Raw genomic sequence first — 23029 nt, 5'->3', positions numbered from 1 at the left:
GTATGTAATGAACATGATTGCAAAAAAAAAATGAAATGACAATAATAATAAAATGCTTTATTGCACACTACAAAAAAAATGGTACAAAAGTATGAACAGGTACAAATATGTAGGTAACAACAGGCGGTCTTATCGCTAAAAAGCGATCTTTCCAGACAACCTACCTACAAAAATTACTTTTGATTCCAAACTTACCTGAGCACAAGTCCCACGGGGTCCCTGTGACCTTCGAGATCGTGAACCTGCTCGGCTGGAAGCCCTCCCCTGACCAGCCGCAGCCCCTGCCGCGGGGCTCCGGGCAGCTGTCCCTGAAGGACCTGCACCGGATTGATGAAATAGTTAAAGATGTGAAAACTGTTGAACTTAGTGATGAAGATAAGAAATAAATTGATGAATGTGTTTCGTTTGTTTAATTTAAGAGAAAAGTTTATGTCTCCCATCTCCCATGACCAAGAGAAAGATATGCAATCCTAACAGAGAATCATGTACTAACTATATTTTATTTAACACCTGTATGTAATGAACATGATTGCAATAAATAAATGAAAAAAAAAATGAAATGACAATAATAATAAAATGCTTTATTGCACACTACAAAAAAATGGTACAAAAGTATGAACAGGTACAAATATGTAGGTAACAACAGGCGGTCTTATCGCTAAAAAGCGATCTTTCCAGACAACCTACCTACAAAAATTACTTTTGATTCCAAACTTACCCGAACACAAGTCCTACGGAGTCCCCGTGACCTTCGAGATCGTGAACCTGCTCGGCTGGAAACCCTCCCCCGACCAGCCGCAGCCCCTGCCGCGGGGCTCCGGGCAGCTGTCCCTGAAGGACCTGCACCGGATTGATGAAATAGTTAAAGATGTGAAAACTGTTGAACTTAGTGATGAAGATAAGAAATAAATTGATGAATGTGTTTCGTTTGTTTAATTTAAGAGAAAAGTTTATGTCTCCCATCTCCCATGACCAAGAGAAAGATATGCAATCCTAACAGAGAATCATGTACTAACTATATTTTATTTAACACCTGTATGTAATGAACATGATTGCAATAAATAAATGAAAAAAAAAAAATGAAATGACAATAATAATAAAATGCTTTATTGCACACTACAAAAAAATGGTACAAAAGTACGAACAGCTACAAATATGTAGGTAACAACAGGCGGTCTTATCGCTAAAAAGCGATCTTTCCAGACAACCTACCTACAAAAATTACTTTTGATTCCAAACTTACCCGAACACAAGTCCTACGGAGTCCCCGTGACCTTCGAGATCGTGAACCTGCTCGGCTGGAAACCCTCCCCCGACCAGCCGCAGCCCCTGCCGCGGGGCTCCGGGCAGCTGTCCCTGAAGGACCTGCACCGGATTGATGAAATAGTTAAAGATGTGAAAACTGTTGAACTTAGTGATGAAGATAAGAAATAAATTGATGAATGTGTTTCGTTTGTTTAATTTAAGAGAAAAGTTTATGTCTCCCATGCACGATAGACAGATATGCAATGCTCTTTATATGACAATATCTCGGAGACCCAGCTTTGCTCGGAAAACATATAAAACTGAAAAATGAGCGTTTCCCCAGAGATACTACCTAGCTAGATCGATCGATCGGCCGAGTGGCCGAATACCGAATAATAATAATAAAATAATAATTTGAGCCTATATACGTCCCACTGCTGGGCACAGGCCTCCTCTCATGCGCGAGAGGGCTTGGGCTATAGTATAGTCCCCACGCTAGCCCAATGCGGATTGGGGACTTTACATACACCTTTGAATTTCTTCGCAGATGTATGCAGGTTTCCTCACGATGTTTTCCTTCACCGACAAGCTAGTGGTAAATATCAAATGATATTTCGTACATAAGTTCCGAAAAACTCATTGGTACGAGCCAGGATTTGAACCCGCGACCTCCGGATTGAAAGTCGGACGTCATATCCACTCGGCCACCACTGCTACCGAATAGTTGCCGAATATTCGTGGCATGTCTAGTTCTAACACTAGAGTCCATAGATTTTGTACAGTCAAGTGTAAAAATATGAGTGCACTCATCATACGCAAAAATATGTCCCATAGATTTTATGTCAGCGAATTAAGAACTATGGGACATATTTTTGAGTAAGTCCTAGATGGTCCTAGTAAAGTATATGATGTACGATCATAGAATTGAATTTCAGTACCATTTCGTATCTCGTCAGTCGTCACAGTGACAATAGTATGAGGTCCCTAGCGACTTTCATATTTATTGTCACTGTAACAATAAGGTCCGAAATGATACGGGAATTCACTCTTCGACTTTACCTATGTACAGTCGGCATCAGAAGTTGCTAAGCGGGCCAGGTGTTCAAAATGATCTTGACGCGACTTTATTGTTAAGAAAATAAGAGCGTGTCAAGGCAATTTGAACACCTCGCTCGCATAGCAACTTCTGCTGCTGACTGTACCCATCTAAGATGTTCAGACTCTAATTTGCCATTTTTTTATTTATTATACGAGAAGAAATCCTTTCTCCAAACATAACATGACAGGCCACTAAACGTCTGTCTATTTATAAAATATTTGTGACAAATCATGTCATCCGTCATATTCGGCTAGAAGATCAAAATTTTGGTGTAAATTAAACATAGAATAAAAACGTAAAATGTAGAAAAAAACTGAAAATGCCGTAAGTATTTTACAATTTACTTATTCCTAGTTTTGGTTCAAAGTGATTTAGTTTAGGTCCCTAAAGATATAGTAATAATCATGATCGTATGCTTATTTTTTGCAAACCAAGCATACCCTAGTGTGTATGGCCAGCTTTGGTCGATGATATCGTAAAGTATGTGAAAGCAAAAACCGGATCCATCCTGAGGGTCGCGAAGTTGGAATCTCGACACAATGCGAATTTTAATTCGTTTGTGGTGAGCGCTCCGACTGAAAATCTAGCGACCTTCACCAAGGAGGAGTTTTGGCCGAATAAGGGTGTCAAGTTTCGGCGGTTCCGCGGCCGGCTCCCTGACACTGCGGGGTTGCGTAATGCGTCGCAATCATAATGTGATTTTTAGTGTAGTTATATTTTTATAACATGTATGCTAGTTTTAAGGTAGATTTATGAATGGGCCACTACATAGTTGCCTGAAATAAAGATTTCATTCATTTAGGTTGTGGGAAATCGTATTAAGCGGGTTCTATGACTCTAGTAGTAGGTAGTGAAATCTCAATGGTACCTATTCTAGAAGCTACGAGATGTGCCAGCACTGCAGTCGCTCCGTGCGGAATAGCGAGGCTGCTTTCAGGGGATACAGCTACCACAGGCGTTGTCGGAAGTGTTGTGAGTTGTTCAATCCCTCTTTTTTTAAGAGTCCCGTACCAACAGGGTTCGAAATTATGGATATGATTACTCGTACCTGGTTTTAAAGATCTAAGCATACATAGGGACAGACAGCGGGAAGCGACTTTGTTTTATACTATGTAGTGATGTATGTTATTATGTAGGTACCTATATTAAATTGCAGACGTGTGCAGCGACACCGACCTGCACGGCGCGGAGGTGTTTAGAGGCGTCATTTTCTGTGCGAGCTGCGCCAGACGCATCTTCAGAGGTGTGTTTCTTCACTTTATTTGTTCATTTAAAGCTGAGAAGGTATGTTGAGATGGTTTGGACACGTAGAAAGAATGAATGAAAGAAGGCTGACGAAGAGAGTGTATAAGGGAGAAGTAGTAGAGGGAGTTGGAAGGGGCAGACCTCGGCGGACTTTCTCTGATCAGATCGGGGAAATCCTGAAGAAAGGCCAGGTCAAGAGCACCCTAAACCGGCGAGCGTGTATGAGGAATGTTAGGTACCTATGAAAGTAACGGACGCGAAAGAGGTATGTCAGGATCGTAGCTAGTGGAAATCCGTGGTCTCTGCCTACCCTTCCGGGAAATAGGCGTGATTATATGTAGGTTGTATTGTATGTATTTTAGAGATGCAACGGATAGTTGTTTGGCCGGATACCGGATACCGGATATCCGGCCTGGACACTGGCCGGATATCCGGTATCCGGCCATTTTGAGTTTTGCAGGTACGCATCGTGCAGGTTTCGACATTTCGTAGTGAACGTTCGCGCGGACACATTTCTAGGATCGTAACGAGTTTTATCATGTCATTACGTAGTAAGTTCGTTTATAGTTACAAGTGCGCGCGCGTATTTTTGTGTAAACAAATAAATGTATTGTGTGACATTGGTTACGTATTCATTTCTTTCTACTGTGTCGTTAGCATTATGACCATGACTGTTTTTTAGATTCCATTTTTTATCCCAAAATGTGTTAATTTTACTATCCGGTATCCGGCCGGATAGTAGGTCACTATCCGGTATCCGGCCGGATACTAAAATAACGGCCGGATAGGCCGGATACCGGATAGTAACCGGATATCCGGTGCATCTCTAATGTATTTATAGCTGACGAATGATTTGTAACGTTTGCCTTAACTGTATCGTTTGAAATTATCTTACAATACAAATATCTAGAACAATCAATAGGGCCTATATGTATAGTAAACTTAGTAGGTAGTTGGGAAATAAGGAATCAACCCGGGACAAAGTGATGCACTATGCCAGCGGTCGGCAACCTTTAAGCAGCCAAGGGCCACATAGTAGTTAAAGAAGTTGACGTGGGCCGCACATTGTGACCTTATCAGGCATTGTCATAGTCAATATTACATACAAAAGAGCCAGGGAGGCTCGCAGGCCGCAAGTGAGAGGTTCGCGGGCCGCATGTGGCGCGCGGGCCGCTTGTTGCCGACCGCTGCACTATGCGAATGTGGCGACCTACAAACAACTCAACATATGATGCAGTATTCCCTATGTCCAACTACGTGCACTACAGAAGACCTCATAAGAGCTACTCCCGGGGCTTAGAGGTGGCAAGATATTGGCAAAATAGTATCTAGTTATGATCCCTTCAAACGATAAGAAGAAAGAAAGTTTATATATGTTACTTTTGTACAAGGTTGTTCAACGGCCCGCCGAGCACGGCCTGCGCACACGCAGCGGCGTCGGCGGCGCGCGCCCGTGCACGGGGTTATTGAGCGTGCGCGAGCACACTCTGACACCACCTCCTCACAAGACAACAGGTAGGTAATACGCTCGATAAAAAAACAACGGGATGCACTCCGGGAGTGCCGGCAGAAGTGAAAAATCAATGTAACAGTGACACACACACACACACATGTAACAGTAACAAATAACACAAACATTGTAACAGTTTTTCGATCAGGTCACGTGTCTGTCTTACGAATTTTCAATCTGTCGAATCTGTCGGTCACGTGACCTGTCGCGAGTTTAACATTTTTTCCCCACCTCAAAAAGTGTACAGCGCCGCTAAAGAAGTTTTCGCTTCAAAATACTTACTTGGCTGGCGCGATGACCCGAAATGAGTCTTGGCCTCCAACACAAGAGCACGCCACTTTGCTCGGTCCAGAGCGGTATCACGCCAGCTTTCGCCGACGTCGAGCTCACGGAGATCTGCCTCCACTGATCTGTCCGGCCAACGATATTTAGGATAAAAATATGCGAGCCGAATAAGATTGGAATAATTTCGTTTTTTTTCGGACTGATTACAAGAATTGAGCTCATAACATCACTATAAACGATAGCTTTCAAATTTACACTGGGTTACGCGCACGTTCTGACACCGCCTCCTCACAAGACAGGTGGTACTGGGTGATACGCTCGATACACAGGGTGGCTAAAAAATAACTGCATTCCCGTTGCCGGGGAGGTTTTGGGATTATACTGAGCAACTTTTACTATGGGATCAACTTATAGACTATAGACCTATAGACCTCTACTGAAAATAATTATTTCATGTAATAAATGTTATCTGTTTTGTGTGCCTAATAAATAAATTAAATAAAACCCTATCCAAAACTATGATAAACCGATTTTTTTCAGTTTGAAATTTTGATATTTTAGAAACCTTCCGATGGCCTATATTTCCGATAGGCGCGAAATTCAAATTTTCTATGGGACGATATCCCTTCGCGCCTACATTTTTCAAATTTGCCGCCTTTTTCTACTGACAAGATCTGGTTGGCCATCTATACATATACGTAGGAATTAATAGGTACAGTTTTTTCTCTCTCATTTTATCTGCAATCGGCTGTTTTAGCCATAATCAGATGTTATGTCTTTTTTCAGGGTTTTGAGAGGTCTTTCATTCAATACTCCCTCCTGACTTTGACAGAATGTATCTTTTAGAATGAATATAGTGTGTTTGTATTTGTTTGTCAGTAAGACAGAGGCCGCAGTGCCGGCGCGGGACCCTCGCACCTGCCCTGACTGCTACTGCGTGCCTGACGTCATCACTCAGGCGCGTCGGCTCATCAACTTCATCTATTATCAGACGCAGAATCTCATCAAGAGCGATACAGCCGGTACGCTGGGAATATATCCTAAACTAGCAACACACTCCGGCTCTGCACGGGTTGACAAATTATACACCTTAGAAATTCGAATTTTTTGTCATCATTTTGCATTTTTTTTCAAGAACGATTTTTTTGCTCTGATATAGCCCAACCGAAATTTGAATCACGATTTAATGCTCACCACACACATATGAAAGCATAAAATTCGCGACACATTAAAGCCAAAATCGAAAAATTAAAATTATTAATATTGCCTGTTTATTTATTTTCGATTTTTTTAACGTTAGGTACCTTTATTTACCAAAACATTTGTTTTACATACATACATACATATAATTATAATCACGTCTATTTCCCGGAGGGGTAGGCAGAGACCACGGATTTCCACTTGCTACGATCCTGACATACCTCTTTCGCTTCCGTTACTTTGATAACATTCCTCATACACGCTCGCCGGTTTAGGGTGCTCCTGACCTGGCCTTTCTTCAGGACTTCCTCGATCTGACAGATCTGACATTTGTTATATTGACAGATATCACCCATTGTACTGAAATGTGTCAACGTATGCTGGCAGATGTGAAGTGTATGCTACCAGAACCCAGGTCACAGGCGTTCCCGATACCTCCGCAACCTGATAGGTATAATTACCGTGTCCTCTATAATTGGGTACTTTCCTCTACTTAAAATAAATTATTTCACACCGTGCACGAAATAAAGCACCAGATAATTATTAGAAAAACATAGATAGCAGTTATTATTAAACACAATTTCTATTTAATAAATCGGATGGAAGTATAAAATAGTAGTTTATGCAACAGTGAATGATATAATAAGGCTCATAAGATGACTGCTAGCAGTCATCTTATGAGCCTATAGACAAATCATTCAAATGACATTGCTTTAGATATCACTGTCACATTTAATTGACACATTTAAGTGCTGGAGTAGAAAAAGTATATATAGGCGAGTTGACCGTGACGTCACTGCACACGTTTTTATATAAATTCCATATTAGAAAATCGTTTTGACAGTTCTAAAAAAGAAGCTGATTTGACTAGTAGGAAAGTAGCCAATTGCCAAGTCATTAATACAGGGTGTTTGGTACATCGTTTGCCAAATTAAAACGGCATAAAGGTTGAGTCATTTGCTATCTTCACATGCCTATAAACAAAATGCCCACGGTTTTTCTCACTACTGCGCACGTAGCAATTTGAAATTTACGAAAAACTGGCGTAGAGGCGAAAAAAACGTGCGCATATTTTTTTTAAAGGCATGATGAGAAGATATTCAACCTAATATCTGCCATTTGGCAAACGATGTACCAAACATCCTGTATAATCATTTCTCTCATACAAACGAAGTTTTAATATGTAATTAGTAATTACCACGTTGTTTTGCTATAAATTGTTTTTATTCGTAGGTACCTAAGCTTTTTATGTTTTTATGATTATTAGTTAATTGTTATTATCAAATCTCTCAAATGTTCCTATGGTGAGCTTTCGCCCAATGAAAAAACTTCAACCTTCTTTCAATCTCTGTGAAATTTTGCCAAATCTTCCGAGAATAACTTAACAAAAAATTTCAGCTCTCTAGCATTATCCAAGCCGAAACTACGGGGGTTTGAAAATACGACGAAAGTGCCGAGAAAAAGTATGCACTGCCTTTTGCCCTTTGCCTCGTCTTGGCGGGGGCACGGCCGTGCCCCCAGATAAGTACAATTGTCAAGAATCTTTTTAGGATTCCAATACCTTGGACAAATGTGTTTTGTTTTTCTAAAAAGGGATTCGATGTCAGAGAAAATGAGCTCCAGAGAAATGGGCACATCTCACTCGCCGTCCCGCTTTAACCCTAAAAACCGAAAGGACAAAAAGAAGATGAAAAAAGAAAAACCGTGTAGCGATCTAAGGATAGCAGGTAATTAATTTTGTATTAAGCAGAAACGTCTGCGAACGATGCTATTAAGCTTCGAAATAAATTAAAAGTGGAAAAATTCACAACATTTACATTTAGTGGATTATACTTCGTTTTTTTTAGCATTAGAAATTTGGTAAACAATCTTGATGTGTCTTTTAATTGAAAAACACATTTTAAAAATAAGTTACGGTAAATATGTAACAATTATGAATCTAAGTAATACGATCTTTTATAGTCTTCTGCTTTCATAAATAATAGTTATTGATTTTTAAAAAGTGTTTTTCAATTAAAAGACATGTCAAAATCGCTTACCTTCTTTCAAGTTCTTTCTAATGCTAAAAAAAACGAACTATAATAGCAGGTAATTACCAGTCCGGGACGGTATCGGCCTGTCAGGTGTACGGAGCTGACAACTTTTTGTTCTAACTGACAGGCCGATACCGTCCAACGGACTGTTAATCAGTGGGCCGCTTAAGGATCCATTTGTTTGACATAATTATTCAAAGGCATAATGTAATGATTGTCAGAATATCATTAGTCATAATTCTGAAACCGTAAGTTTTCAGGATTTTCGTAAGGTTAATTATCCTATAGGCAGATTAGATAGGTTAGGTTTGTTTTATGGAAATCCTGAAAAGTAACGCGTTTCTGAGAAACAACAAATAATGACTAACGAAAATGCGGATAAGCAATACGTTATTCATGAATTTCATGATATATTATGACTATATTTACTAATATCGTTGTTATTTTTAGAAATTGGCACTTCCTTTGAGATCGCCAATATGGCTTTGAGAAAGACGTCTACAAAAAAAGTGCAATCTAAGTAAGTTTTTTTACCTTACTTTTCTAAAAATGTTTCCGACTACGCGTCTATTTGCGAAAACTCTCATACATTTGATATATAGAGTCGCGGCAATTAGGTTGCATACAAATTTATTTTTTCAGATTGTACGAGACTTATTATTATGATATGGTTAGGGTTTGCAATCCGGATCCGAAATGTATGAAATTATCCGGATCTGGATCCGGATCCGCGGATCTCCCCATACATTTCGGATCCGTCGTGCAAACCCTAGATATGGTTAAAAATTGATTAGTAAATTAATGATTTCCCTCTAAAAAAAAAACATTGGAAACTTGGTTTAGTATTTTACTCGTATACTGCACATTTTCATACGACCAATTGTATAAATATTATTATACTTGGTCAACCAGATCTTGACAGTAGAAAAAGGCGGCAAATTTGAAAAATGTAGGCGCAAAGAGATATCGTCCCATAGAAAATTTGAATTTCGCGCCTTTTTTTACTGACAAGATTTGGTTGACCAGCTATAAATATGTTATATTAAGTATGTTTGTTTTATATGAATGTAACCATGAATTACGTGTTTTTTAAATAAGTTATGTTTATGTTTTATGTTTATTTTACAGATTAAAAATAACGGAGAATGCTGCAGAACCTGAAACCATTAGTATGTTCACCAACGTTGATTCCGGTACGTTTGTTTTATTTTCTATGCTGCTTATTTATTTAGGTACCTACTACATGTACTGATGTGCCTCAGGAAACTTTCCAAAATTGCGAAATGTTTCGGAAATTTAACGTAGGAAAAATTCGGAAAATTTCTTACATTTTTGTATGAGAATTGAAACTTTCCAATTTTATAATTAAATTTCCCATATTTCCTAGTGAAAGTTTCATGAAATTTCTGAGAATTTATAGAATTTTATGGAAACTTTCCGCAACTTGCACATCTGTAACTACATGTGTATGTACAATCGCCATCAGATATATCGGAGCGGCCAAGGTGTTCACAATATCTGAACACGCACTCTAACGCCTTGACAATAGAGGCGTGATCAGATATTTGTGAGCACCTTTATTGCAGTATAAATTAAAGTAACTTAACCTAAACTAAACTAAAAGGTATGTACAGTCAGCTACAAAGAGGTGACCCCCCTGCAAACAAATTTCTATGCAGGGGGGGGTCTCTCTGCAACTGACTGTACCTACCTAACTAACCTACACAAAAAAAATCTTTTGCACTAGTTTTTGTACTTACAAATCTTTTCGCTTCATCCAAATTTGTTCTAGTTTGTATTTTATATTTCAGCAATTTGCCACACAAGTGACGAAGAATATTTAGATTCAGAATGTCAAGATTATCGTGGAACGAAGGAGTTGGACGGGTAATCAAAATGTTTTTTTTAAGTATGGCAATCGTCTTTAGACATTTCTGCCAGCTTCACGTCAATATCAATAGGAAAATCTGGAAAATTATCTCTTTATCTCAATGATTGTTATTAGTTAAAAAGCTCATTGATACTACGGGTGACCAGAGAGCTGGCAGCTTTCTCTCGCAGCGCATAAGTATTGCCATTCAACGACGGAATGCTGCCAGAATCTTTGGAACAATGCCGCGGGGGCCTTATTTAGATGTATTTTAATGTAGGTTCGTTTAGTTTTTAATTTTATTATAAGCAGTTTTATATATAAGTACATGTAAAGTTAAAATGATTCTTGGGTTGGAAATGTTGGGATGCCAATTATAAACTATACTCTGGCACAGCGCCCTTGTCAGTAGAAAAAGGCGGCAAAATTAAAAATATAGGTGCGAAGAGTTGACTTCTCAGAGAAAATTTGAATTACGCGTCTTTTTCTACTGGAAATACTGTTTACTTAGAGCATTGTAAAGAAATTACTCGTTGATAGACGTTATTCTAAACTGTAATTTTTATATTTTTATTTGAGTTGTATTTATATTAATATGAATTATTAAGTCACGCCGAGTTTCGCGTAATATTCCCTATTGAACTTTGAACTCTGAATTACCTTAATTTTCTTCAGGCTATTTGTTGCATAAGCGTATTTTCATCCCTCTCTTTTCAGGGGCATACCGGACCAAATAATTAAATACATTGTTAAACATCCTTGTAAAGTCTGTAAGTATTTATACGCATAGGTACAGTCTGTCTACGTTCACTTATATAAGTTTTAAGACTAGGCAAGCGACACATTGGGGCAGCATTTTGACTTAACCTTTCCTTTGTGTGTGGTGGTAAAAAGTCGTGCGTTCAAACCTCGTTTGTGCTATGTTTGTGCTATCTAGAGCAGAAATATCATTTTCGTAAAATATGCAAAAAGTTGACAAAATTTTTGGTGGTTGTCCTTTGCCAAATCGGTACAAATTTAGTTTAGTTTTTCCCTAAGAAAGATTCTATGAAATTATTTAGGGATGCAAATATTTACTGTACACTTTACAATATCGTCTGATAATTTATTTAATTTCCAGTCAAAAAGAAGATTCTAGAACGCAGTTCCCTCATTAGCGTGATCGCTGGAATTAACGACGAGAAAGAGTGAGTTTTGTATATTTTTTTCTCATATATTTTTGAAGCATTATGCTCAGATGCTCACTATATAAATAAATTCCCTTATCGGGGTTCGTACCCAAGATCCATTTCAGGGATGTTGCGGATGCCGATTTTTTGACATCCGCGGATGCGGATGCGGATTTTTAAAGGCCCACATCCGCGGATGCGGATGTCAAGATAGATACATAAAAAACGTCAAATATTACATTTTAGTAATTTTTATTTCAAAAAACCGGCTAAGTGCGAGTCGGACTCGCGTTCCAAGGGTTCCGTACATTAAGTCCCACTCACGCTTGACTGCTCATTTCTAATAGGTTTTTTTGGCTAATGACTAAATTACCTAGCAGTCTAGCACTTACGCCGATGCTAAGACGTTCCTGTACCGACCTGTTCCACATCCGCATCCGCATTAAACTCCGCATCGATTTTATGCGGATGCGGATGCAGATGCGGATGTTGAAAATAATGCGGAAGTTCCGCGGTTGCGGATGCGGATGCGGATATTCGCAACATCCCTGATCCAGTTTGGCCATGACTGTCATTTGAAGCTGACTGTTAGCAGGCGAAGTCGCGGGCAGAACTTATTGTTTATAATACAATTTATATTGAATAATTTTACCGTTTAGACTCACTTGTTTTAAGTCACTCGCGCGACATGTTTCGGAGAGCCTAGGTCTCCTTTCTCAAGCACTAACAGTGCGAGCAGCGTTCACGACGGCCGTGTATCGCTTAAGTACGCGATACACGGCCGTCGTGAACGCTGCTGTGTCTGCTGCGATGTCTCACAACAGTTTAAATTCGACAATTAAATTGTATAGTATGCTCAGTTACAGATCAGCCTACGAACGCCTCAGAATGCTATTCCATGATGAAGTCGTGGACCACCAACGTTAGTGTCACTAAAGACAATATTCTCCTAAGGCCCAGCCATACAAACGAAACATCCAAAATTTGCCGCTTAAATTTGAACCAAATCTGTAGGAAATAGAGTTGATTATGCGTTGTTTGAAAATTGAACGAAACAAAGCAAAAGCGACTCTGTTCCAATTGAACATGGTTTAAATTACATCGAACTGAATAGGTACTGTAGGTAGGACCTTGGGCCTTAGGAGGATAATATAACAATATGTAGTTATTTATTTTATAATACACCCTTGTATTAAAGTTGTTGCTTAACTCGATCCTCGTACTAATATAACCGAGCAAGTGAAACATTCCAAAATACTAAATTACAGCTTCCAAAAATATGTATGAGGCCTAATTGCCACGATTCCAAATAAAACTTATGAAAAGCTATATACTCAAAGATGAAAAGAGGTGGTGATTAGACGCTCAAGACATACGTTCAAGAATTAATGATTAAATTATGACAGTTTGATAGTACTAATAACTTAAAATCTTATTCCTTTCAGATAATGGATACAAGAAACTTTATTCAACTATAAATAAGAAAATGACGCCTTACAAACTAGGATGGTAAGTACCTTAATAACAGTCAGTGTAGGTAAGTTTGTCTGGAAGAGAACGCCCTTTAGCGATAAGGCCGTCTGTTGTTTAACTTGTTTACCTCTGCTTCTTGTATTATTTGTATTTCCATGTACATTTATTCTGAGGTTGTGCAATAAACGGGATTTGTATTGTATTATGCTACGGTAAAGGCGTCACATTATTCAATCAGGTAAAATTGCAAATGAAAGCTGTTCACAGCTTCTAAAAATCCGAAATATTTTTAAGTGTCTATAATAGGTTAACACTTCACATAACTATCCTGTAGCCCAGGGGTCCACAAAAAGGTCTTCCGAAATCCAGAATGCACGAACGTTGACATTGGGCTGTATTAGTGTAAGGCCTGAGTGGACGCTCGAAGCGGAGCGTTCGGCGGGGCGTGCAGCGTGATGTGAGCAGCGTGCACTAAGGCCGCTCCTATACGTTTGCATTTGTTTAACATGCACGCCGCACGCCCCGCCCCGCTGCACGCACAACTCGAGCGTCCACTCGGGCCCTACACTTAGCCGCACGCGTCAAATCTACAGAGGGTCTACCGCGAACCACGTTCGACGTGTTGTCTCTTTGTCGCACTTGTAAATTTGTACGTAAGTGTGACAGGGAGGCAACACAGCTTTGCACTTACGTATTTGTGCGATATGAGTAGATTAATAGCAGATACTAAACAAAAATTCGGATTTATGTAAATAGGTACCTAAGCCTTCAGGGCGGGCCTTGAAATGATTTCTTTTTCTAGGCTCAAAGCGGATATTCCTGGTGACCGTAAAACTTCCCCGTAAGTACGGCTATATTCTGGAATAGATTAGTGAATCAACTGGCTCATTCTCTGAGAATATGTTGCGGTTGCGTCTAATTGCCACGACCCTTTTTCATACATTTTGCATGGGTCGCGGTAATTAGACAGCAGACATATTTTTTTGAGAATGACCCACCTTTTATCTGTTGTTACTCGTATTTAATTTTTGTCAAATAAATACTAAATACCTACTAAGTACTGGTCGGGTAGTCTAGTAGTCGGGTATTGAATTGAATAGAATTTCATCAGTTTTAAAATGGAATAAACGTTCATGCATCGAAAGTGGTTTTAATAACTATAATGTACCGTCAACCTGCAGGCATAGTTGACCCCCCAGCAAATTTTAATGCAGAGGGTCAGTTATCTCTGCAGCTGGTATGGGTAGTTGTAAGAACGTTATTGATTGACAGGTGCAGACACTATCATCAGTGTCACAGTTACCGGTGTATGAGAAAGCAGGTCATGCGTCTCGCCGGACCAACCAAGAGCACGTAAGTACATTTACCCTATTCTGGTTAACCTTTTGGACGCCAAATGACCGATATATCCGCACCGTAGGTTCCACGCCAAAGACCGATCGGTCACAGACCACAGAGCAACATCTACCTACGTGCATACATAAAGTTCAACCAGTTTTGACACTTCAATTATGGCGTCTGAGTGACAGCTTTTGTGTTTGACACGGCGTGGAAAAGGTTAAGCTGTGTCCAGACGGGCTGGGCAAATCGACCGATTTGATCAGGAAAATAATTGGCGCCAATCTCATCTAGTGTATGTACACAATTTAATCACCAATTTGCATTCCATACACATCAGACACCTAGAACAGTGATACAGACACAAAGTGTTTCGTTGTAGTAGCGCAAGCGATGTACCCTGGCTATATACTTAGGCACCCAAGCCAAATTTTTATTTTTATTAAAGATGTTTTTTGCAGAATGGACATCTTCCGTAGAAAAATCAAGAAGCTCGTAGTGCCTGAGTTTTTGAAAAGAATATCCTTTCAATGTGAGTAAAGAAAAGATTAAGTACTATAGGGTATTTGACTGTATTTAAAATAAATTATTTTACACCATGCATGAAACCTATAACCAGAAGATTAATAAAGAAACGTTTTTTTTTAATACCACATAGGTGGCAAACAAGCATACGGGCCGCCTGATGGTAAGCAGTCACCGTAGCCTATGGACGCCTGCAACTCCAGAGGTGTTACATGCGCGTTGCCGACCTTTTTTTAAAAACCTGTACACTCCTTTTTTGAAGAACCGCATACCGTAGACCCTCGGGAAAACCTCGGAAGGGAGCTCATTCCACAGCCGGAGCGTCCGCGGGAGGAAATTCCTCTTAAACCGCACAGTACGCGACCATTTAGGTTCTAGGGTGTGTGGATGAACACCCTGCCGATGGCGAGCGGTGCGGTGATAGAACGCTGCCGTTGGCATCATGTCAAACAATTCTTCAGAGCACAGCCCATTGTACAAGCGGTAGAACACACATAAGGAGGCAAGGTCTCTCCTCAGACTTAAAGGTTCAATACCGCTTGTGAGTTTGGGATCATCGACGATTCGTACAGCGCGCCTTTGGATTGAGTCGAAGGGTCCAAGCTGGCATCCAGGTGGTCCTGCCCAAAGGTGACAGCAGTACTCCATATGGGGTCTGACTTGCGATTTATAAAGCAACAGTCTTTGCCCCGGAGTAAAGTATTGCCTCGCTTTATTGAGCACACCGAGTTTTTTCGATGCCAGCTTAGCCTTACCTTCCAGGTGGCTACGGAATTGGACGTCACTGGAGATGTCGACACCAAGGATCCCAATACTCCCTCACATGGTAAGGGCTGTGCCTTGGAACTGTGGGACCACAGTAAATGGGGTTTTCTTAGCGGTGAAGGCGCAAACTTGTGTCTTGGTGGGGTTGAATCGGACTAAATTGTCCCGACCCCACACCGAAACTCTGGATAGAGTGTTCTCAATGTCCGACACAAGCTTTTCACGACTCTCAAGCACCACAGAACGAGGGATGTTGGCAGTTGGCACGGCCTGTGTAAAAGGCATCCCCAGTACTGTCGTCCGCATAGCAATGAATGTCGTCGATAGACAACATGTCATTGATGTGCAGCAAGAACAGCGTTGGGGATAGCACAGAACCTTGCGGGACGCCAGCGTTAATGCCCATGCTATCGGAGCAGCTTCCGTCTACTACAGCTCGTATGCGTCTGCCGGACAAAAAGCTAGCGATCCACTTGCACAGTTACGTAGACATAAGTTACTTTTAGACACAATTTCTATTTGAAAACCCGTAAGGTAATTTGATTGTGACGTCACATGCTAGTGTTTCATATAAATTCCGTAGTAGCAAAATCGTTTTGACAGTTCGAAAAAGGAAACTGATTGACTAGTAGTCAAATACAGTATACATATAATGGAAGCATTAGGATTCGATAGTCTATTGTAGTTGTAGCTAGAATCTTTTTATAAAGCCGCCGTAACCGATGGTCCTGGGTTCGAATCCCGGTAAGGGCATTTAGGTATTTCTGTGATGAGCACAAATATGTGTACCTGAGTCATGGGTGTTTTCTTTTTAAGTATTTATATATTATATGTAGGTATATATCGTTGTCTGACACAAGCCTTCTTGAGCTTAGTAAGACTTAGTCAATCTGTGTAAGAATGGCCTATATTTATTTATAATGACCCGCCCCGGCTTTGCACGGGTTAACAAATTATAGGTACATAAACCTTCCTCTTGAATTATTCTATATCTATTAAAAAAACCGCATCAAGATCCGCTGCGTAGTTTTAAAGATCTAAGAGTACATAGGGACAGACAGACAGCGGGAAGCGACTTTGTTTTATACTATGTAGTGATGTCAAGCTTTTGGGCTAATAGCCAGTTGTATGGAGTGAGCACTAACGATCTCAATAAGTATGTATATCCTCACAGACAATAAGGCCCCAGCCATAGCGAAGCCCGAGGTCCGTGTCAAGAGCGACGGCGGACTACCCAGGACCTCAGGGACCTCAAAATCACGGAGTCATGAGCAGAGGCATCACGACTCACCAAATAGTCGGGTGACTAGTAAAAAAGTCACTAACTAACACCATTGAAATTAAAATTGGACAATAAACCGTGTTACAAGTGGAATAAAGTGCATTGTTAGTTTAATTTTTTGATAGTACTTAGTGACTTTTGCTTGTCACCCGACGAAATATGTCTTTACCCAAAACTTATATCATTGACAGGGACTAAATAAAATATCTGGGAGACCGAGCTTCGCTCGGAAAACATATAAAATCCCAAAAAATTCAGTTCGATGTAATTTAAGCCATGTTCAATTGGAACAGAGTCGCTTTTGCTTTGTTTTGTTCAATTTTCAAACAACGAAAAATTTAGATTAAAATTTCAGTGGCAGGATGTTTAGTTTTATGTCTGGGCTTTAGGAGGCTAGGGAAACTAGCCAAAATGATAATCGTTTGCAGGAAACGAAACGAAATGCCTGTTAAAAAACGTATAGTTCAACTGCACAGTCAGAATGCCACATACGCTACGTTTTACCTGTGCAGTTGGCAAAACTCCGCAGGCATACCCTAGTGTGTATGGCCAGCTTTAGGTATATGGTAAACAAATGTAATAAAAACAGCACAATTTAAAATACAATTTATTCTTAAACGACTAAAACATGTCTTTTTCTTCGTCCGTCTCTATCACTTTCTTCCTGCATTTAGTAAAGATTCCACGCCTCCACAGCAACACGACTAGGATCACTATCGGGAATGTGACAAACACACCTGGAACAAGGACAACTTATCAAGAATCCGGCTACAGATCGGTATCGTACAGCTATGTCTTCTTATAAGCATTGTTCGAATCAGTTCAGAACCAAATTTTTGAAAGGTGGCAAAAATTTAACGTATATGTCATTCGCATCATTAAAAGGACACACACACGCATACACACACCCACACACACACCCACACACACGCACGCACACACACACACACACACACACACACACACACACACACACACACACACACACGTGACTTACCTATCATAATCCCCAACATAATGGCGGAATCAGGAATTGCTTCTTCGAGGTTCTCCAAACATACGAGCTGCCTCGTCGAATTTATGACCTGATTGTATGTCAGCCCACGGAACGGCTCCGGAGTTTTACATCTGAAACAAAGGCATGATATAAACTTTGCTTAATGTAGTGAAATACACAAGGAATATTTTATTAACGTCGACATTCAGTTCTGCTAAGTAACTGCTGATTCAAGTCAGTCAGGACAGGACAATTGCAAGAATAGGGAAAATGCGACTTTTAACAGGACGGCGTCCAGGTCGACCCAAGTGTCAAAGTAGGCGTCATTATATGCAAGTCGGCCCTTTTGACTGACCGATCTTCAGTCTTAACCCATCCTTTCGAGGTTTCCATTGTGCGGCGGGTTAACACCCGGCCTCCCACGGAAAAACTAAATCGTTATGAAAGCTACACAAGAGTTTGTTTAGAGCTTTCGGCAATTATTGGGGGTATTAAATCTTACAAGTATGTATATGCCACCGGTCTACAGCCGGGCATGTCTTTCAGCAACGCGGCAGCGGTATGAGCACGTCTATCATCCACTGAATGGATGGATAGACGGACGGACGGACAGACGGATGGATGGATGAATGAATAAGTTTATTAATCTTTACGTCATGTAGGCCATCTGATCCCTGCAGCCAACCATATCTTGCAGCAGTGGTATAAGCACGTCGACCATCCACTGGCTATCACAGTCACAGTCATAAGGGTTGTTGGTGAAGTCCCCGTTCTCCAGAAGGTTCCAGCGGTCGAGGTAGTACGCGCTGATTTCGGTTATGTTGTTGTTGTTTAGGTATAGCTGCAAGGAGAAGAAAGATGAAAAGGCAATGCAGTTAAGGATTGAGTGACTTTTTCGGCTCAAACCATAATCTGTTAAACAAAAGGCAATATATTGCTTCTTTTATGCACCGTGGTAGTTACCAAATATGACATGAGAGAGAAGGATCAAGCCCGTTTATTAAAATAAAAAATAAATAGAACGCGTTTATTTTCAGACAACTTCTGAACCATAGAATTTGCTAGTACCCACTTAAACAAAAAGTAATTAAAATTAAAAAGTTTAAAATTAGTTTTAGCGACCACTTATACGGTTCAAACTCATGATGTTTCTCCACTTCATCATTGTCTCCCCAGACCAAGAACTTGGGTTCCAGCGTACTCGAGGGCTATAAGTGATACGGAGGCCTCAAGAACTAATAGAATAATCAAGAAAATATACAAGTAATAGAGTCTGTTCGGAAAGAGAAGAGTCGTGGAATGTATTGGGTCCCATACATTCCACGACTCTTCTCTTTCCGCACAGAATCTATTGCTTATATGAAACAATCTCTAAGTCGCAAAACAAGCCTAATATATTTGGTCCCTTTGATACTGACCTCTTTGATTAATGGATGTTGCTCCACCTCATCATCGTCTTCCCAGACCAAGAACTTGGGTTCCAGAGTGCTTAATCGAGGGTTATAAGAGATGTGGAGGATGGAGAGGCTCTCCAGCCCCCCGAGTGCCCCATCGGTGATGGATTTGAGCTTACTGCAGCGGCGGATGTAGAGCTCACGGAGTTTTATTAATGTTTTGAAGGGACTGAAAACAAGTACAGTTTAAAGGTTACCTTTGAAGGAGGCTAGGTTCTCATACAGATGTGCAGTTCAGAAAACATAACTATCGAAAAATTCGAAAATATAGATTATGATACAAAAATATAAGAAATTTCCGAAATGTTTCCATGTGAAAATTTAAACCGACGGAACATCAGTAGATTTTCATTTAATCATATTTAAGGATCTTGTTATTATAACCTCTAGCCGCCCAGAGACCTATAAAAAGGTCTCCTGTTCCATTCTAATTTGAACTTTGTGTTGACAAAATAAAACTTCATTTTGCTTGGCAAGGTTTGACGTATGGGCGGCTAGAGGATAAGTGTGTTCGCTAATTTCTTAGGTAAAAGGTAGCCGAGTTGGTTAAAAGCGATCGGACCTGTGTTTTGAAATGTCGCAAGTTCTAGCCTTTCCCGAAGTGTTGAATATTATTTTTGACCGAAATAGGAGGTTTTCCACGTCGCAATAATAAAGTGTAACTCACGTATTGTCATTAATAGTCTCAAAAGGGTTCTTGTCCAAGATCAGGACCTGAAGTTTCGGAGCCTCATTAATGGTGGCAGGCACGGTGGTGAATCTATTCGAACTGAGGTCTAGACCCTGCAGCTGCCGCAGCCGTCGGAATATACCCTCGGGCAGGGTCTCAAGGTCGCAAGAGCTGAGGGACAGGTTCTGAAAGAGTTAAATATATTTTAGCTCTTTGACTACGCTAAGTTTTCACTTAGCAGTAACGTAACAATCCCGAAGCACGATTTGACACGAAAACAGAGTGGTCACTAAAATGAGCCAGAATTTAGCAAATTAACTTGTAATTAATTTAAATTCTTCCTAATAATAATATCGATTTGTTTCATGTTTCATATCACTTTCAACTTCACAAGTTTTAGAATTTCATGGTCGTCCAAATTAGGTGAGTATTGTAATTCAATTGTTTGACTTTCTTAAAGCTTTCGAGTCTGTTTCGGTCCTGATTCTTCAAAGAAATTGAAGTTCTCGGAATCACAGGCAACTTCTTGATTAGTTTTTCAGTACTTATATATCAGATATAAATTTATCCCATAAATGTGGGAAAATTAAACACAATAGTAACTTTCGAGCTCCTGTGGATTCCGGTATTCCACAAGGTAGAGTTCTGGACCCGGCTCTCTTTCTATAATCAATGAAATCGATAACATTGGATGATTGTATTCTAATTAATTATAATTTAATGCTCACCCTTAACATAGTTAAATCACTGATAGTGCCCAACGTAATAGAGTCGACGTAAGCCAGTGGGTTCCCACTGAGATCCAGATGTGTTATCTCTGGGGTGGTCATGAACATATCTTTGGGTAGAGAGTGGATATCATTGCTGGCCAGGCTGAGGAACGTCAGTTTACTGAATGGGAGAAGTTTGTCTTCCTCCACTGTAGTCTGAAATTAAATAGTTTATACATAGCAATGGTTTAACAAAGTTATAACCATTCTCTAAGTTTTAATGTAAATAATCAATCAAAATAAAAACATGTTATAAGCATTTCTTTTTATAAATGTGCTAAAATATAATTAGGATTCAATATAATTTAAAATACATAAGAGGCATTTAATCTGCCATAAATCAAAACCAGATTAAAACTAATTTCTCAACATTTTTCTGAAGATATAATTAGGATTTAAGTTTGACACCGTTAGACTTTGCACTGAATCTGTGAATCTGTAAGGGTGAACAGGCACCTTCTGGGCAGGCTCGCTCCATCGTAGGCCACGTCTTCGCCTCGCCTAGTCTGTGGCCTCATGGCTCTTACTCATGTAAGCCCATTTATAATTTAAAAAAAAACCTGGCATTGGCAGAAATTACAGCTTGAGGCTAACTGCTAATTTAATATAATAAATTGTTGCCGTGCTTTTTTTTCTACATATTTAAAGGAAGCCTTTATCAATAAGACATGTCGGCTCCGTTGGGCCTCTATGTTACAGAATTTTAATAAGTGTTACTATTATGACAACGACATCAAAAAAACTGTACACGAATTTCGCAGTTTTAGACAGGGGTTCCGCCAATATTGATTGAAAAACCCCAATATCCGTTACTGCATAATCCTTTTCTTGAAATAGTTGTGCCCTCTTGTCTCGAGTCCGGACACATTCCATTTGGAAGTGATGTACATCCTCGACAGATGTTCCAATTAAAATAACATACCATAAAAATCCTCCTATCCAACGATGACGTAGTTATCTTATTGTTACTCAAATCCAAAGTAACAAGAGCATCTCTCAGATGCTTGAAACAGGCAGTCTCTATAACCTCGATCTCACTGTTCGACACCGTTAGATTCTGCACTGGGAGCGCCGGCAGTTCCGATAAGGTGGCTATGCGGTTTCTACTGAGGTCAATCTCGGTTGGTCGGAAGGTCTCTAGAGCTGAAAAATTTACGTCACATTAATAACTAATCAGAGGGGCTACCGCGAAAAACGAAAATCCAAATTTTGTTGTGTATTTTATCGCTCCTGCATATTCGAGTGTATCTCTAAGGAACACCCTAACTAAAGTTGGTTGTACTTTAGAACTAAGTAAACACACGCTGGCCTATACATGGCATATGGCTCTATTTTTAACGTGTAATGTAACCATGATTTCAAATGTTGGCATACCTTTCCATTCATCCACAGAAAAAGACGCCCGGATATCCTTATTGGCGCAGTCGACGCGGTTGTCTGCGCACGAGCATGTTGTGCAAATCACGCCAGAGGGCGCCTCTGTAACATACATCATGTTATTTCATATTTGTATGGACGAATTGAACAAGACAGACAATGTCTATCATATTATTTAGACCTTAATTCAAAATTCGTTCAATAGAAGGCGCTGTATATTTGAGGAATATGATTTGTACAGGTTTGCCCAAAAATACGTTGAAAAAATGTTTTAGGAATAATATGGCTATAATTTTGTATGGTGCCTCGTGCCGCTCACGAGGTTATAGTATCGCATCCGCTGCAATTTGCTAATGTAATTTTCATGTAAAATGTCATTCAATAAATAGAACTTGCTAACTATGTAAACAAACCGCCATACTAAAATTGACACTGAATGTCAAATTACTAGTAACTTTTGTTTACATAGTTAGCAAGTTCTATTGAATGACACTTTATTATGCTATATGTTTCACAAGTATATGAAGTATAAAATACTTTGTTCCGTGTTGTATTGAGTCATCGAAATCAGTATAATCTGAGATTATCTAAGAATCCGTAGATATGCCACACAACATACTTCATTCATAAAATACCTAATTTCAAAACAACACATAAAAAAGTTATGATTTCAAAAACAATAGGATGTCTTTTAGTTAGGTACCTACTACATAGTATGAGTA

At 39.8% G+C, this 23029-nt stretch overlaps 3 protein-coding genes and 1 long non-coding RNA gene across 4 annotated transcripts; 3 read left to right on the top strand and 1 right to left on the bottom strand.

The window, feature by feature from the left end:
* Positions 1-3227: 3227 nt before the first annotated feature.
* Positions 3228-6207, top strand: LOC134660427 (uncharacterized). The gene is made up of 4 exons (XM_063516168.1): positions 3228-3316; positions 3501-3587; positions 4981-5104; positions 6171-6207. The coding sequence occupies exons 1-4, from the start codon at positions 3232-3234 to the stop codon at positions 6205-6207; spliced, it is 333 nt and encodes a 110-aa protein (XP_063372238.1). The 5' UTR covers positions 3228-3231.
* Positions 6208-8220: 2013 nt separating this feature from the next.
* On the top strand, positions 8221-9808 carry LOC134660553 (uncharacterized). The gene is made up of 3 exons (XR_010097887.1): positions 8221-8311; positions 9068-9137; positions 9746-9808. It is a non-coding gene; the product is annotated as an uncharacterized LOC134660553 (long non-coding RNA).
* Positions 9809-10079: 271 nt separating this feature from the next.
* LOC134660426 (uncharacterized) lies at positions 10080-17086 on the top strand. The gene is made up of 8 exons (XM_063516167.1): positions 10080-10083; positions 11608-11674; positions 12517-12578; positions 13102-13165; positions 13932-13957; positions 14311-14482; positions 14929-14999; positions 16932-17086. The coding sequence occupies exons 1-8, from the start codon at positions 10080-10082 to the stop codon at positions 17084-17086; spliced, it is 621 nt and encodes a 206-aa protein (XP_063372237.1).
* A 547-nt stretch (positions 17087-17633) lies between these two features.
* LOC134660463 (leucine-rich repeat neuronal protein 1-like) lies at positions 17634-22423 on the bottom strand. Its single transcript, XM_063516213.1, has 8 exons — positions 22305-22423; positions 21853-22073; positions 20889-21086; positions 20158-20345; positions 19455-19659; positions 18690-18877; positions 18037-18167; positions 17634-17776 (listed from the first exon to the last, which is right to left on the bottom strand). The coding sequence occupies exons 1-8, from the start codon at positions 22420-22422 to the stop codon at positions 17661-17663; spliced, it is 1365 nt and encodes a 454-aa protein (XP_063372283.1). The 5' UTR covers position 22423; the 3' UTR covers positions 17634-17660.
* Positions 22424-23029: the final 606 nt, after the last annotated feature.

Source organism: Cydia amplana, chromosome 27 (genome assembly GCF_948474715.1).
Source record: "Cydia amplana chromosome 27, ilCydAmpl1.1, whole genome shotgun sequence".
NCBI lineage: Eukaryota > Metazoa > Arthropoda > Insecta > Lepidoptera > Tortricidae > Cydia > Cydia amplana.
This window is presented reverse-complemented; position numbering and strand designations above follow the sequence as displayed.

What these genes read in the sequence shown, in the direction of transcription:
- LOC134660427 (XM_063516168.1), top strand. Translation starts at nt 3,232, where the DNA reads ATGTGCCAGCACTGCAGTCGCTCCGTGCGGAATAGCGAGGCTGCTTTC. An exon ending in CAGGCGTTGTCGGAAGTGTT is followed by an intron (nt 3,317 to 3,500) that starts GTGAGTTGTTCA and finishes ATTAAATTGCAG; the next exon opens with ACGTGTGCAGCGACACCGAC. An exon ending in ACCTCCTCACAAGACAACAG is followed by an intron (nt 5,105 to 6,170) that starts GTAGGTAATACG and finishes GTCTTTTTTCAG; the next exon opens with GGTTTTGAGAGGTCTTTCAT.
- LOC134660426 (XM_063516167.1), top strand. An exon ending in GGAATTAACGACGAGAAAGA is followed by an intron (nt 11,675 to 12,516) that starts GTGAGTTTTGTA and finishes TAGTATGCTCAG; the next exon opens with TTACAGATCAGCCTACGAAC. An exon ending in GCCGGACCAACCAAGAGCAC is followed by an intron (nt 14,483 to 14,928) that starts GTAAGTACATTT and finishes TGTTTTTTGCAG; the next exon opens with AATGGACATCTTCCGTAGAA.
- LOC134660463 (XM_063516213.1), bottom strand. Translation starts at nt 22,422, where the DNA reads ATGTATGTTACAGAGGCGCCCTCTGGCGTGATTTGCACAACATGCTCG. An exon ending in TTCTGTGGATGAATGGAAAG is followed by an intron (nt 22,074 to 22,304) that starts GTATGCCAACAT and finishes TAAATTTTTCAG; the next exon opens with CTCTAGAGACCTTCCGACCA. An exon ending in AACATCCATTAATCAAAGAG is followed by an intron (nt 18,878 to 19,454) that starts GTCAGTATCAAA and finishes TTCTCCTTGCAG; the next exon opens with CTATACCTAAACAACAACAA.